At 33.8% G+C, this 17583-nt stretch overlaps 1 protein-coding gene across 5 annotated transcripts in view; it reads left to right on the forward strand.

Moving 5' to 3' along the window:
- Positions 1-17583, forward strand: part of TRIO (trio Rho guanine nucleotide exchange factor) — a 501384-nt gene that overhangs the window by 173395 nt on the left and 310406 nt on the right. For all 5 annotated transcript variants that reach the window (XM_021008648.2, XM_021008649.2, XM_021008653.2 and 2 more), the window contains one exon: positions 1234-1308. In XM_021008648.2, the coding sequence (XP_020864307.1) occupies positions 1234-1308 (75 nt within the window). The remainder of the gene's footprint in view (positions 1-1233; positions 1309-17583) is intronic.

The following is a 17583-nucleotide window of genomic DNA, read 5'->3' on the forward strand; positions in this document are numbered from 1 at the left end:
ATAATTTGAGGAGAGTAGCACCATCTCTCTAGGTCTACTTTCTTAACCCTCTCCTTTGTAACGACAACAGCAGCAGCAGCAACAGCAATAATGATAATAATACAATAATAGCTAATATTTATATACCACTTTAAGGTTTGCCAAGTGGCATATGTGTCTTATTTTAACATCTAGCTCCAATTTATTTATCACGTGTTGGAGGGGGGAGAGAGGACAGAGAGAGAGACAGAAAGACATGGAATTACTGGATTCAGTGTATTTTTCGACCTCTTCTCCCTGCTTTCTCCCCATTTCTCCACCTTTTTTGAACTTCTTGTTATTATAGTTGAATGTCAACTGTGCAGAGATGAAGGATGAGATAAATTTAAGTTTGATTTTGTTTTTCCTTAGTCACATTACCACTAGAACAATTTATAAATACTTTTCATCTTCTGATTACCATTCTCTCTTTCCTATACTTTCTCTAATGTGTGCCTTAATCTGCTCTTTAGCTATATTAAGGATTATTCTTCTGAATAGTAACTGCAATGTCTACTACTGTGTAGTAGTAAAAAATAATTTACCCTAGTTTTGTTTTCTGTATTTACAAGTGTATAATATTTATAAACTAGAAGTTTAAATGAAAGGTTTGGTAAGTTAACAGAATTTGTGTTTCATTTTCATGTTATGTTAATTAATATTTGTTTAATCCAAATTAAACTTTCTCCCACTGCTAAAGAAAATTAAGATCTAGCTTTGTTTACCTAACTCATTCAACTTCGCTATATGTTTTATAAATAAATTTTATATTGAAATATGAAATATGGACTTCTATTAATTTACCTTGTCTTAAATTATGCTAGTTCTAGGGATTTGAATGACTATAGCAAACCTTTCCTTGTGTTGTGTCTAACTTGTTAGCTAAGTGGTGCAATAGACAGAGAACTGGGCCTGAAGTCAGGAAGACCTGAATTCAAATAGAGCCTCTGACACTTGCCAGCTGTGTGACCCTGGCCAAGTCACTTAACCTCTGCCTCAGTTTCCTTGGCTGCAAAGTGAAGATGATAATACCAATCTTCCAGGGTTGTTGTAAGGATCGAATGAGATAATAACTGTAAAAGACTAAGTTCCTGACACATAGTAAACACTTAATACATGCTTGTTTCCTTCCTTCCTTAAATTGGAAAGAATATCTTAGATGTTAAGTTTCATTTGATCAGTCTAGTAATTTTATTTTTTCCTTATATATTCCAGGATTTCGCAAAAATGACGAAATGAAGGCTATGGATGTACTGCCAATTTTAAAGGAAAAAGTTGCATATCTTTCAGGTAAAGTTGAATTTTTGAAAGTTGCCTTGTTCCCTTATTTATTTATTTATTTTTGGCTGGGCAGTCGGGTTAAGTGACTTGCCCAAGGTCATACAGCTAGTAAGTAAATGTGAAGTGTCTGAGGCCAAATTTGAACTCAGGTCCTCCTGACTCCAGGGCCAGTATACTATCCACTGTGCCACCTAGCTGCCTCTACCTTGTTATTCTTTATGAATGTCTTTGACACTTTTCAGCTGTTGTTTAAGTATTTTAAATACTAGGCAAGATCACCTACCACAAGGTATTAAAGAATTGGTATCCTTAGGGATTTTTCATTTTGTAACAACCAATTTGTATAAAAGTTTTACTCTTCTATCATTTTTTAGAACATTAATATACAAATTAGTTTATTCTGATTTAAAGATATACTCTTAAGTCACTTAGCTGTGGGATTTAAAATATTTGTTCATTCATTCATTTAACAAACTACTGGTAGTTTACCATTTCAATAAATTTACCAGTTAAATAAATCTACTGATTTTTTTTAACCATATCAACTTATCAGAAACTAATTAATTCATGGTTTCACCTTACCTTTCTTAGCCTTATATATTATATTACTCCATTCTTTATATGGCAGCCAAATTTTGCCCCCAAACACCCATCGTTTACTGCCTCCATTGCTTTGCTAACTCTGTTCTCTCTATCTGTTCCCCACATTTCCGGTTTCACTTGTTGAATTCAATCCTATTTTTTCAAGCCCAGCTCACATCCCTGACTATTTCTTATAAACTTGAGGATAACATTGCACTTTATTGTATCATACATTTTATCTGGTAACATTATAGAGAGGCAACATGTTGGATTGAGTAGAGCTGTCCTAAGAGACAAGAAGACAGGTTCTAACCCCACCTCTGCTTTGTGTTGACTGTGCCACCCTGGGGCAAGTCACTTACTTTCTTTGTGTCCCTGGCAATTCTATGAGACTATAAAGTTACAGAGAACATTCTGACCTTAATTGGTATAGGAAATATTTCATTGGCATGCTTACACCAATGAAACACAGGTCTAATTTTTTTTTAAAGACATTGATTGAAAATGATGCGTCCCAGAGGAAATAGGTAGCTATTTGAGGGAGTGAGAAAAAGGTGGAAAAGATAGTCTAATACTTTCTTGAGACATCCCACTTTACTGTGTCCTGACTCTCCAATGACCCTTCATAACCAGCTCCCAGACCTCAGCCTAGAAAGTGAAAAAATTCTGATGGATTTAGGAATCCTGAAGATAAAGGACTCCACCTTTAAATTAAAGGTGGAGAACAAATCTTACTACAGTGGCTACTTTGACTGCCTGCTATAATGTCTAAGAAAATACAACTCAACAATTTGCAATATTTAAGAAATACATTTAAAACAAATACAAATGGAGAGTGAAACTGAGTGTTTAGAACTAAATCTGATATGCATCAGGTGACTAATATATATAAGAAACAATAAAAATAAAGTCAAGAGAGAAAATGGGGAAAAAACTATATTCTTTAAAGTCACCATAGACATTGAAAATATAGCAGTATTAAGTGGAAAAGCACCAACAAAGTGCAACATCTAACTTTTTTTAAAAACCTAGGGAAATTGTGGGAAAAAAAAAGATGAAAATAGAAACAAAAAATTGTGGAAAACTTTTAATGTGCCTCTCTTAGACCTTGGTAAATCCAATGGATAAATAAGAACAAAATACCAACTTTTGTTGACTTCTTAATGGGAATATCAAGGAATGCAAATATTAAATGGTACACCACAATGCAATCATGTTAAAAAGTTTATCAACGAAATTAGAAAGCACCATAAAAAAATCTAAAGGTCAAATATAATAAATGTATCCTTTATAGACCAAAATATAATAAAATAATAAAGAAATAAAAATATTATCCAAAGCTATGGACCTAAATGGAGACTAAATAATGACATAGAAAATAATACATGGGTCAAAAAAGGCATTATTAGAACAAAAATTTTGTTAAATATGATAATACTAGAACAACACATAAAAAAATTTTCTCAGAGAAAAATGTGTCTCTAAAAACATATATTAACAAAATTAAAAAGGGAGAATATGTGAACCTAACATATAAATAAAATGATTAGAAAATGAAGCTCTCTTGTCTTCTGGCTAGAGCCAGAAGACCCACCACCCCCTCACTCCTGGAAGGAGTCAGAAATTCCCAAATGGGAAGGTGAGACATTCTGGATCATCTCAGGGAAATCAGGAGGTGAGATCACCTTGCTCCACGCCATGTTCAGCATTGGTTTTGATCTGACAAGTTGTTCTAACTGGATGCAAGGACTGCTGGGGTAGAATGACTCTCGTAGCAACCATTTGCTATCTTTTAAAATGTAATCAATTTATCCCAATGGATAAATCATCAGTGGATATAAATGAACAGTTCTCAAAAGGAAGATTGAAACCTATTGTCAAACATATGAAAAATTGTTCCAAATTACTGATAATAATAGAAATATAAATTGAAACAACCTTGAATTTTTGTCTCACACCTTTGCAAATTGACAAAGATGACAAAATATAGCCATTAGTCAATGGTTGGAGGAGTTGTGGGATGATAGGTATACTGATACATCTTTGGAGAAGTTGTGAAATGGCACAACCATTTTGGAAAATAATGTAGAATTATGCAAATAAAATGAATAAAATGTCCTTACCCTTTGAAACAGAGACTCCATTTCTGGACTTTTGACCCAAGGAAGCCATTGATAAGAAGAAAGTCCCTATATACACCAAAATATTTATAGAAACGCTTTTTGTGATAGCAAAGAATCAGAAACAAAGTAAATGTCCATCATGGGGAAGGACTAAACAAATTGCACATTAATTTAATGGAATATTACTGTGCTCCAAGAAATGAAGTACGTGATGAATACAGAGAAGCATGGAAAGATCTATGTGAACTGATGCAGAGTAAAGTAAGCAGAGCTAAAAAAAAAAATGCATGACTACAACAATGTAAATGGAAAGAACAACCAGAAACACAAAAATTGAAAGTCAGTGTAATAAAATTTTAAAGATCAAGCACGATTCAAATGAAGAGAAATGAGAGGACACACCCAACCTAAACCTTTGTGGAGATGGAAGGTCCTCTGGTATTATGTATTACACATTTTTAGACTTTTTCATTGTATTGAACTGACTGACTTTATTTTTTCCTCCGTTGTTTTAAAAAGATAATTTTTTTTATGGCTTTTTGGGAGTGGCAGGAGAAGGAATACTGGGGAAAACTGATGTAATGATCAGAAGACATCAATAAAAAAATCATTTAAAAACAGAAAAAAAAGGAAATGAATGAAATTTTAACCCTAAAATAAGTCAAGAACAAATATTTAAAATTAGAGAAGAAATAAAGAAGTTTGGAAATAAAAAGATTATATAACTGACAAATAAAATCAAGAGCTATATTTAGAAGACTAACAAACTAGAAAAACCATTAATTAACCTGATTAAGAAAAAGCACATGGAAAATAAAATTACTGAAATAAAAATGAATAGCTGATTTCACAACAATCCGAAAGAAAATTTAAAAAATTAGCAGATATTACTATACATAATTATACTTCACAAAACTAAGCATCTATCTGATAAGTTGCTCAAGTTATTATTCTTTTTTGTTGGTTAACCCAGTGCTTAGCACAATACCAGATGTATAATAAGTGATTGATAAATGCATTCTAATGTATCTAATTCAAAAGAAATATGAGTATCTACAGCAATATAAAATATCCAAATTGACAAAACAAAAACTAAAGATTTTAAATAACCAACCCTAGACAAAGTAATTAAGCAAACCATAAATGAATTGTTAACAAGAGTGAGACCTTGACTCATGTTTCCTTACAAGTGAATTCTATCAAATAATCAAAGAGGATCGATGCCAATACTATGAAACGTTTCCTCAAAAATAGAGATAAAGGGCATTTTATGAACTCATTTTATGAAATAAAATCCTGATAGCTAACCTTGGACAGATGAAGCAGACAAAGAGGACTTTAGACCAAGGTCCTTATTAAATATTTGTACAAATGGTTTAAATAAATTCCTTTCAAAGAGACTACAAATATATTCAGAAAATAATTCACTATGACCAAGTAGAATTTATACCAGGGATTTAAGGGCATTTCAGCATAAGAAAACAATTAGCCATATAGAACACAAGAAAACAAAAACCATGTGATTATTTCTATAGATACGGAAAAAATCTTTGATAAAGTTTTGCACTCATTTACGTTAAAAACCCTAAAAAGAAGAGTTAGTGAAGAATTCTTCTTTAACCTGATCAGTTCTTTAAAAGAACTTGCATTGTTTGTAATGAAGAAGCAGCAAAAGCTTTCCCAGGGAAATAGAAACAAAGTAAGGATGCCTCTCTGCCAACTATTATTTGACATTTCTAGGAATGCTTTTTATAGCAAATAAAACAAGAAGGAAAACTAAAAGATAAAATATAATAAATTTTCAATATTATTAACATTTCTATACAGTACTAATAAAAACCATGAAAAATAATAATCAAATTTAATTTATAATATATGAAATAAATGCTAGTTTAACCTACTAATACACACAAGATTCATAGAAATACAATTGAAAGACACCCTTGACTGAAATAAAAGTAAATGAACAATTGGAGAGAATATACTGTTCATAGTTAACCTGGGCCAATAAAATAAAGTAGCAATATTACCCAAGTTGACTTACAGATTTGGTGCTATGCCAATCAAATTACTGAGAGGATACTTTTTAGGACTAGGTTAAAAATAACAAATGTCATTTGAAAGAATAAAAGGTCTACAATTTCAATGGAAAATAATTTTTAAAAGATTAAATGAAGGAAGCATAGTATTATCAGATTTCAAACTATATTATACAGCAGGCATCTTCAAAACTATTTATTACATGTTAAATAAAATAGCCTAGTAGGTCATTAGAACAGGTAGCCAAGTTAGGAATAGAAGTATTGGAAAACATGAGTCTTTGGTTAACCTAGGTATATACATTGCTGGGAGAAGGACTCTTTTTTTTTTTAAATAAAACAAGAACTGTTGGGAAATTTATGAATCAGTTCAGCAGAAATTTAATTTAGTATTCAGACCAGCATCTTATAACCATATACCTCCATGTACTAATAAGCTCAAAATGGATTCTTGATCCAAATGTAAAAAAGCATAACATTTTATACTTGGAAGAGAATGCCGATGAAGTACATTTCACAGTTGTGGCTATGACAAAAGTTCTTAACCAATGAGTAGAGATTGTAAAGTGTGAAAAAGACAATTTTTTTAAAGATAATTTTTAGTAATAAAATTCAAAAGCTTTTTTACAGAGTCAAGTATGGAATCAGGAGATGAATTATTTGAACAGAAATATTTTTGCTTCAATTATCACAAATAAAAGTCTGATATACTGTGTGTGTGTATGTATGGAATAAACACACACATATCTATATCTGTATATCTATCTATCTATCTATCTATCTATCTATCTATCTATCTATCTATCTAAACCTCAAGAGCCATTTTCCAATATATGTGATCTAAAGATATAGCCAATGATTTTTTATTAAATTTCAAATTTAAATGACCACATGAAAGTATGTACCAAATCACTAATAGTAGGAGAGATGCAAATTAAAACAACTCAGGTTTCCTTTCATACTTTACAGATTCAAAAGATAATAGAAATGAGACTACCTAGGAGGGCTGTGGAAGAATAGGCATACAGAAGTGCTAATGGTGGAGGTGTGAAGTGGTCTAATCATTCTGGTTTTCTGATTGGAATTATGCAAGAGGAAGTGATTGTCCACACTAACCTTACCTTTTGGTCCTGCAATCTTGTTACTGAGCATAGGAAGTCAAAGAAAGAAACATGTGCAGTGTATGCCAGAATATTCATAGCAACACTCTTTATTAGTAAAGAATTAGAAGCAAAATAGATGCCCATTGATTAAGGAATGCATGAAAAATGTGATATGTAAATGTAATGGAATATTCTTATCTAGGAAGAAATTATAATAGTGAAGAATTCAGAGGAACATGAGAATTGGTATACATTGATGTAATGAAATAAGCAGAAACACTAGATCAATATGTATAATGACTAAAACAGTGAATGAAAATTCACTAAAAGAAAGTCATTCTGAGTAATTGAAAAATTAATGATGTTCCTGGGGCATAGCCAATGAAAGACATCCTCCTTCATGGAAGAGAAAGAGGATTGGATATTTGTTGAATTGTTTTCTTTGTCATAAAGGGTAGTTCCGTTTAGTGGGAGATGTGAAATGAGTGTAAAGACAAAAGCAGTCAATAAAATGTCCTTTTTAAAAAATCAGTCAAATTAAGATATCTTAAATTTCTTATGTCCCTTTCTTATTCTCTGTAACTGCATATCCCCTGTTGTTCTTTGGTTTTTGTTTTTTTTTCCTTCATTCTTTCCTGAAGTAAAACCAAAAGAACTTGGATCACAGACTATGCTTCTGAATGGGGCTTCCTTGCAGGTAGAGTTCTTAGACACCAAGCCTGATATATGACTTGGTTATAAAGTGGGCTGAAGTACCCCAGTTTGCTTGAGGCTAGCTTAGAGAGCCTAACTGTTACCTGAATTAGGTTCCTTAGGAATGTCACAACAGAGTGAAGTATCAAGTCTTTTAGTGCTATACATCTTCTACCACTGACTTCCATTTGGAAGAAGGGTTAGGGCTTTGTTGTTTACATACTTGAGCTTCCCTACCTATGGGAAGTCACATCGCTGTAGTAGTTCCTGTTAACTCATTTCATTCTGAAAGATTTTTCTTCTATTTTAGTAGGTGGGAAACCTATAGGCTTGTGTTGATAAGGGTAGCCATTAATCCTCGTGTTCTAAAGATGTCTGTCCTTAGTCATAGTTATACTTAAACAAGAGGATCCTTATAATACTTTGATGTATTATTTTGAACATACTTGTTTTAATTTATGTAGATTATTAAATCATCTTATATATTCATTGTATAGGTAGTCCTATATATTTCAGGCATTATTGGATCATAAATTTTGGACTGAAAGGGACTTAAGGGGTCATCTAATCCAGTGCCTACATTTTACATTTGGGGAAACTGAGACCCAGAGCATTTAAATGAAGTGCTTACCTAACCATTTATGAACCATGCTACTTTTTCTCTGTTTGTCATCCTTACCTTCTCCCCACTAGAAATTTGGGTACCTCGAACTACTTTGGACTTTGCTAAATTCCAGGTCTTCATCTCATTTCTAAGCTCTCTTCAAGCCATGCCTCTTCTTGTATGCAGTACCCTCCTCCCTGTCTGGCTCCCCTTTAACATGTTATCTTCCTCATTCAAATATAATATTCTTTTACAATATAATTAGAATATTAGAATAGAATTCCATTAGAATATAATGTTTGTTAAGGGCAAGGACTGTCTTGTTATCCCAATACTTAACGTAGTGCTTGACCCATACTAATTACTTAATCTCTCCACCCATCCATCCATCCATCCATCCATCCATCCATCCATCCATCCATCATTTCTCATCTATGTATCTGTTTATTCATTTCTTTATGTAATCTTCCAAAGCTACACAGGGAGCAAGTAGTAGACCCAGAATTTGAACCCAGGTCCTCTGACTGTAGAACCAGTGTGTGGTACTCTGTTCCTTTGCTTTTTTCTCCCCATGAATAATAGCATTTCTGGGCACTAAAGGCTTCAGTGGCATGGGAGAAAATTCACCAGATTCTGACAATCAAGAAACCTGGGTTTCTACTCCTAGCTCTTTTATTTACTCACTGTCAGTCAGTGAGTCAGTAAGCATTTATTAAGAGCTTACCATGTGCTAGTCACTGTGTCAAGCTTTGGGGATACAAAAAGAGACAAAAGATAGTCCCTGCTCTTGAGGAGTTTATAATATAATGGCGATGACAACAAGCAAACATGTACAAATAAGTTATATACAGGATAAATACAAAATAAGAGAGGGAAGGCACTAGAGTTAAGAGAGATTAGAAAAGGCTTCCTGTAAAAGTATTTTAGCTGGGACTTAAAGGAAGCCAGGGAAATTTGTAGGGTGGAGTCAAGGAGGGAGAGCATTCCAAGCATGGGGGACAGCCACAGAAATTATTTGGAGCTGAGAGATGGAGTGTCTTGTTTATTAATATCTTTGGAGAGAGGAGTTTCAGCTGAATAATGGTATTGGAAGTCAAATTGTAGTGAATTAAGGAGAGAGTGAGAGAATAGGAAGTGGAAGCACATTTTGTAGACAGCTTTCCTAAGGAGTGTAGCCACAAAAGGCAGAAGAGATGGAAGGATCAAGTGAAGATTTTTTAAGAATGGGACAGATGTTTTTGTAGGCAGTAGGGAAGGAGCCAGTAGATAGGGAGATATTGAAGATAAGTGAGAGAATAGAGGTGACAGAAGGGGCAGTCTGTTTGGAGGAGACAGGAGCTGTCCTGACCTTGGACGAATTATTTAAAATCTGTGCTTCTTAATTAACTTCATGTATAAAATGAGAATTCTGGATTAAATTATCTCTAAGATTCTACCTCATATTCCTTTAATTCTACTAAGTACTATTTGATTATGAGCAAATCTCATGTGTCCCAGGATTTAAGAGGGGGTGGGGAGGAAGGTATATAGGGAAAATGCCTTAGAACCTAAAATACCATCATAATTTAATGAAATTTAAAAAGATGAGTAGGTTTTTAATTCTTGTGAACTAAAGTTGCAACTCTGACAATTTTCAGGCTTACTAAAAATGATTCTGAAATGTTGGGGTAGGAAGCAGCAATTGCTTTTCTAAAATTTCACACTGATACAACAACATAGAAAGGACTGTTGCCATTTTTGCTCACTACTGATTTTATGGTTCAAAAAATAGCATTTTAAAGGCACTATAATTCAATCCCTCTATTTGTAAACTTTGTGGTATGCAAAAAGGGAGACTTATAGATAGCTGGTACATCATATTCATCTCCTATCAAGCCTGCTTCCTCTGAAGGCTGAAGCTGAGATGGTGCCATCTGCTGTCCCCACCACCATTATTCTTTCCAGCTCTGTTCCTGATTCTTTCCCGTTAGGTAAAAAATAAGGACATGTGAAATGTCAGTGTGAAATAGAGATTGGGCATTTTTATTTTCACAAGCATGCAGATTAGTACAAGGCAAATTACTGACATGCACTTTTCTTTCTAACTTGCCCTTCTGAGGATAATCTCATTCCTTTCAACTAGTAAAAGAAACAAAACCAGCAGCTTTTAATACATTATTATAAGTGTTTACTGGCCCATAGCATTCTGCAGGGTTAATAAATATTTTTCTTATTATAAATTAGTGTGGAACTAATTTAAAATGTTGGGGAAAATAGAATTTCTAGTAGATATATTAACCAGTCTTTTTGCAAAAAATGACGTTAGTAGGTGCCACCACCGTTTTAAAAATCTTCCTTAATTTATGACACAGAATTGGCAAGCTTTGTTAGAATGAGCTCATTGCTGGTTCCTTTAGAGTTGCAATTATCTCTTTTAGGAGAGAGAAAGGGGGAAAAATCATAAAGTTAAAAACAAATCACTTACATGGCCAGTGGATCTTATTTCTGAAACTTGCATGGACTGAGTCTATATTTAAACTCTGTCAGCCCAATGGTTTTTGATTAGTTTCCACCTCTGACCCCATTTCTTCACATATTACTCATTGTGACTTTTATAAAAGCTTTCTGAGTGAATGATTTTTAGTAAATTGGAAAAGGCTTACATGGAATGACAGAAGTTATTTTTCATTAGGTAAAAAGGGCAGAAATACTAAGAAACACTTAGTAGGTTCATAAGATAACCCCGTAAGCACCAGTAAAAATTCTTTTAACTGTAGTGTTACTGATATGTGGATATGCAAATCATTTTAAAACCATGAAATCCTCATTGAGCTTTTTGGAGTTAGGAAAAAAAATCACTTCCTCCATTGAAAAAATAAATAAAATTAGGTGAAATGGCCCAAAGTCACTCTTGCTCAGTTGGTTCTCCTTTCAAGGGTAGGATTAGGAATGCTTTTGACGCCAATGATTAGATTCAGAAGTCTCATGAATAGGTAGCAGTAAACAACTTTTCTAGAATAACATTGGTAGAATCTTTGCAATATTGGTAGTCTGTGATAGCTGAGTTTAATAAATAGACTTCTTGCCCAACAGTGAGCAAGTATTTGCCATTTGATTCCACAGACTTTTGATCATTTTGCCCCCAATGAATACATATAATCTATTCTGAGTATTTTCTCTTGCTGAATTTGAGGTTTTGTAGTATCCCATACCAAATAAAGAAAGCAGGAAAAGTTTAATGGATTCATTTAAATTCAATTCACCCCCTTAAGCAATTATTCCTTACCCTTTAACAATAATCTTATTAGGTGAAAGATAAGTGTTTTAATTCATTTTAAATGCCAGTGCTATTGTATCATGTTTTTCCCTCTGCTTTCTAGTCTGTCTGCCACATTTCTAGTGAATGAATGTACTGAACCTGTCTTTATATGCCCTGTAGCAGGACTTAACTGAAAAAATGCAGTTGCTTTGCTTTGCCTGTCATCACTCTTGAGGAAACTCCCTTTCTCAGGCACACAGAAGCTGTCAGCAAATTCACCTTTACATCCTCTGCATCTAACTATCGAGTCAAGATCCTCATTTCCAATGGAAATAATTAATGTCTGGTTGGGTTGTTCGTATTTTTCTACTTTTTTACTTATTTCCCTTTTGTCATCATCTCAGAACGTCCCAAATTTTCATTTTCTTAAACTCAGATGCTATTTTGGAGCAGTTTTGCAGATCATTTTAAAAAATCTTGACAACTTAAGAAATTTTGTTTGGTTGTAAAATTTTGTCCTAACTTTGTATACATTTAGCATAATACTTCTGTAAGCCATTCTTATATTTCCACTTCTCCTATATTGTTAAGCTAAGAGAACACAAGCATTTCTCTACAGCTAATTTATTTTCATTTCTTCTATGAACTCAATTTCTTTTATACCTAATGGATAATTTTAATTAGTCCCATGCACTAATTTTCATTATTCCCTCCATGATTCCTTTCATACTCATTTTTTTTTTTGGCTAGGCAATGGGGTCAAGTGACTTGTCCAGGGTCACACAGCTAGTAAGGGTTATGTGTCTGAGATTGGATTTGAACTCAGGTCCTCCTGACTCCAGGGCCGGTGCTCTATCCACTGCACCACCTAGCTGCCCCCATACTCATTTCTTAGTGGTGGTTGTTGTTTTAAAAAATTTCTGCATAGCAATTGCTTTGTGGCTTCTTGTTACCCTATCACAATAAAAGAAAATGAACTCTTTCCACCTTCACCTTTACCTTTAATCTGTGAAAAATCCAGTTTGTAAGCATCATGCTGACCATAACTGAAATGCTTTGATAGCTGTCTAATCTCACTGATGTAGATGCTCACTCCACCAGTGAAGAATGCAATCCTTTGAATATTGTGTCATTTTTGTCCATGAATTTCTGTGTTTTCCACAGAATACCTTCCATAGAATAACAATGTGTTAAAAGACTTTCTCTTTCCTTTCAATATTTCCTGGATTCTGCAGCACCCTGGCTATCCATTCACTAAGTTGCTTTTGCCAGAGGCTGTCTCCTTTTTCATCCTTCCTGTTGTCTTACTCCACTTCTTGTATGCAGGTTATATCCTTGGCAATATTGCTGCAAAATGTTTAGACTTACCAAGTATGTTTCTGTGACTCTTTTCATTCTTTTAAGACCAAAGTATTAGTTGATTTTCAGCTATACAGCAATGTGGGGAGAATATATTGCTGTTAAAATGATGGCCTTTTGCAGCAGGGAACAATTTAGAATCATTTGAAAGCATTGCGCAATATAAGAAATGTCATGTTGCCTGATCTTCATCCCTTGAACTCTGAGCCTACCTTATTACCCATCTGTAGTGCCTTACCAAGATATAAGCTTCTGATGTACTAGCATAGTAGTCTCCTCATTTAATCAGGTAATACGCTGACCAATATGCTTTTTTAATCCTCTTTACCTTTTCTGTATGGATCACAAGGGTATAATCATTTGAGTGACTGGGTTAAATCCACCTCTCCTACTTGCTACTTCTGTGACTCTGAGTCACTTAACCTGTATGGTGGACCTTAGTTTCCTCTTCTGTAAAATGAGGATGTTGGATTAGGTAGATTAGTTCAGAGGTCCCTTCTAGCTTCAGATCTATGACTTTAAGCACAATGTCATATGCTAACAGGTATATCAGTAGAAGTTTACCATCTATAAATAATTAGCATTAATACATCCCTTTAAGGTTTGCAAAGCACTTTATTATTATCTCATATCATATTATCTCATTTGATCCTCTTTTATTATATATAATTCATATGTGTAATATCTATATAAAATCTTCCTTCTCTTGAACTTAGTGCAGGGCATATTTCATGAAAAGTGTCATTAATGGATTCAATAAAATACTTTAAAAATTAACTTTCAGGACTTAAAAATCCTTAAAACATTATAACAACATAATACTACTTGCTCTGACTCACATGTATTTGTAAAGAATACTTATATTCAGGGTATGTGTTATCTTTGTGTGTCTGTCAGTTTTCTCCTCATATTTAGAACTTTGAAGAAAATTTGTTAACAAATACAAATGAAAAGTTAGTTTTCCTTCTAATGAGCAAAACAATGAAACTTATTAAAAGATACTTAACAAGAGCTTTTTGACAACTGCTGTGGCTGAGTGTAATAAGGTGGAGCTAGTTACTCAACTCAGTTATGCAAACCTTTATGCAGTCTAGAATTGTGGAATGTTATAGCTGAAAGGCCCCCTGAAGGAATTCAGCCCAACATTCTGCTCCCTATTTTGTTTTTATGTGTGTGTATGCAATACCTACATATATGACTTGTGCTTATATATATATGTGGATGTTGAGTCCCTTGGTAAAAGTACACAGATCCTTGAGGCCAGGATTTCAGATCACAGAGAATTTGTACAATTTTCATTTCTTGCCTATCAAAGAAAAAAAAATCTACCTGAGGAAAAAACTTCTCATTTAATATCTAAGATTGTGAGAGCACGGGCATCATCTACCCTGAGATTTCCTTCTTTGCCCTTTGATCTCAGGAAAATTGCTTAATTTTTAACATCATATATCCAGTGCCTAGCATCACACCTGGCTTGTTGATCAGTGGATGTATTTTTACAGATGAGAAAACTAAGGCTGTACACAAGTCACATAAACAGTTTTAGAGATAAGATTCAGATACAGGTCTTTCCCACTATGCTACATTGCTTCTCCATAGGTGTCTGTAAATGCTTTTTGTTGGTGGTGAAGCTATAAAATAATTCTAAGGATTTCAGGTCACTTTATGACACTAATTAAAAGGATAGATCCTTATTTTCTTCTACCCTAAATATCCAACTCCAGCTGAATTTCTGTGATAAGTTTCAGATGACCTGCATATGAAGGTGATTTGCCCTTAGTCAAGCTTGCCATTGAATTATACTTCTTTTGAATGCCTTCAGCAAGGAAGACCATTGTTGCTGAGGAAGTGTTCAGCTGAGTCAGGCTCAACCTTCCTACTTCTCTTTCATACTCTTCTCCATCAAAGAATGAATAAAGTGGTTGTGCACTATTCAGATTCCTGAAATATTTTTACTGACAGTTTCCAGGTTCTGATTATACTACCCAGGGTAAAGTGTGCCTTAATGTTAATGCTGCTGCCAACTATAACAATAATTAACAATAATACTAAATAAATAATTATACCAACAATAGCAATGTTAAACCCTTGAGAGAGGCAGTGTGGTATAGTGGCTAGAGAGCTGGTTTCAGGTTCAGGAAGACTTAGGTTCAAGTCTCACCTGTTTATTATGTGAATATGGGCAAGTCACACAATCTCTCATTGTTTTAGGCAACTTTGAAACTATTAGTTGGAGAGAAGATACTGACTTGCATTAGGGAACTTGGGAGTTCCCAAAAGCAATAAAATCACAGGTTTAATTCCTCTCCCTCTCCTTATCCTATCCCTTATAATAACATTGGTCCATGAAATTTTAAGAACAGTGTTTTGATAAATGTCTCATAATAAATGGGCACAATCTCCACACTCTATGGAATTTCATTTTGAATGTGGGGACTTAATAGACAAAATCAGAGTGGAGGGAACATGATAACATACATGTTGCCATCATCCTGTCTGCTACTAGAGTTGTCCTGAAGATGCTTAGAGCAAACCTCCAGAAGATTAGCTTATATTCCAATACTTCTATCAATTACAAAAAAGCTGTCGATTTATCCAACTGCACAGTAGTCTAAAGAACGTGAAAGAAAATAATGGTAGGAGAGTGATTAATCCTAGGACCATTTCTATTTGAGCGCTATCAGACAAGATGAGAAGAACAAGATAATAACAATTGACATTTATTTAATCCCTTTAAGTTTGCAAAATACTTTACAAAGTAACTTGTCCATGGTCACAAAGCTGATAAGCATCAGAGGACTCACTTTGAACTCAAGGTTTTCTAACTCCAATTCCAGTGGGCTCTCTACTATATCACACTGAAACTTTGAGAGGAGAGCATGAAACACTGGTCGTTCTGTCATATATTTACTCCTCTCCTTCTAAGAACATATCATTGTGTGTCCTTCATTGAAACAAACAAAATGAACCAAAAGCCAAATTTAGAATGATGGTCCATAAATAATTTTTTTCCCTAACCAATATCGGGTACTATATCTGAGTAGAATCAATATGCTTCTATAATACTTGGGTTAACTCTTAATTATTAAAAAGTTTTTACTGTCATCAAAGCTCTCTGTAACTTCTACCCCCTGGGGCCAAAGAGAGTAAGTTTAAAGAAACCCTCTCCCACAGGACAGTCCTTCAAATGCAGGAAGACACTATATAGAATTCCATAAAAGATAAACACAGAGTATGTACAAGGCAACCTAACCTTATAAGGAAAAGCATGTGAAGCTATGGGCGACCAGCAAAGACTTAGTAGATGACATTTGAGCTGATCCTTGAAGAAAGCTAAGTGAATATATTCCAGTCAAAGAGGACAAGAAGGGCCAAGGAGTTCATGAAGTCTGGAGATGGCGCATCATGTAGAAGGAAGAATAGTAGCAAGAAAACCAGTCTTACTGGACCATAGAGTGTTAGGAGGGATATACTGTGTAAGGAAACTGGAAAGGTAGAAAGGGGCCAGATTTGAAGAGCTTTAAATACCAGGATGTATTTGTATTCTATTTCCCTACTAAAAAAAGTCTTAGCCCTATAAGGGAAGGGGTTGTGTTTCATCTAAATCTGATATTTCTTCTAGTATCTAGTAAGTACAGTGCTCTCCCCACAGGACACTTAATAGTTATTTATTGAAAGAATGAAAGATTGCATAAAAACGTATTTAAAGAGCCATTATCCATTTGTGTTTCTGCCCTTTGGCCTAACATAGAAACAAGGCCAAACTCCAAGGCTATGCACCAAAACATTGAAGCACAAAGGTTTGGGCTTTTCCTGAGATCAAAGAGCAAAGAAGGAAATCTCAGGGTGGATGCTGCTCATGCTCTCACAATCTTAGATGTTAAATGAGAAATTTTTTCCTCAGGTAGATTTTTTTTCTTTGATAGACAAGAAATAAAAATTGTACAAATTCTCTGTGATCTAAATAATGGCAGTCTATATAATTTTTTTAAAAATTATATAGTTTGTTTTTATAACATTTATACATGTTCATAACAGTTGTGATTCAATTTTCTTCCCCATGAAAATTAAAAGCTGAGTATTTATAATTTAAGGTATACCTCTTATCATGTAATATATGTGAAATTTGAAATTTTGGTTTTTTTTTAATCTCTTACATGATACACTTTATGAGACCCATAATCCTCTTGAAATCTAAGTCATCAATATTAAACGGATTTATTTTGCAAATTCATTTTTTTTCCATATAATAAGGTGTACCTGGGCTTGTAGTTTCTTTTCCATTTGAAAATTAGTAATTTTTAGAGTTAATATTTTAAGTACTTTGAGTTATGTATGAAAGAAGTTATATAAAACAGTTATTTGATTATTTCTATAATACTAATAATAATAAAAATGTTTTTCAAGAAAAAAAATGGGAATATTTGTAGAAGACTCTTAGTGGCAGCTTTGTGAAGTCTCCTTAAATTTTCTCCATGTCCACATTCAGATGTTTCAACCAGAAAGACCATGGTTGTATTTACTTATGATTTGTACATCATTT

The sequence above is a fragment of the Phascolarctos cinereus genome, unplaced genomic scaffold, assembly GCF_003287225.1.
Source record: "Phascolarctos cinereus isolate Bilbo 61053 unplaced genomic scaffold, phaCin_HiC Scaffold_4;HRSCAF=312, whole genome shotgun sequence".
Lineage (NCBI taxonomy): Eukaryota > Metazoa > Chordata > Mammalia > Diprotodontia > Phascolarctidae > Phascolarctos > Phascolarctos cinereus.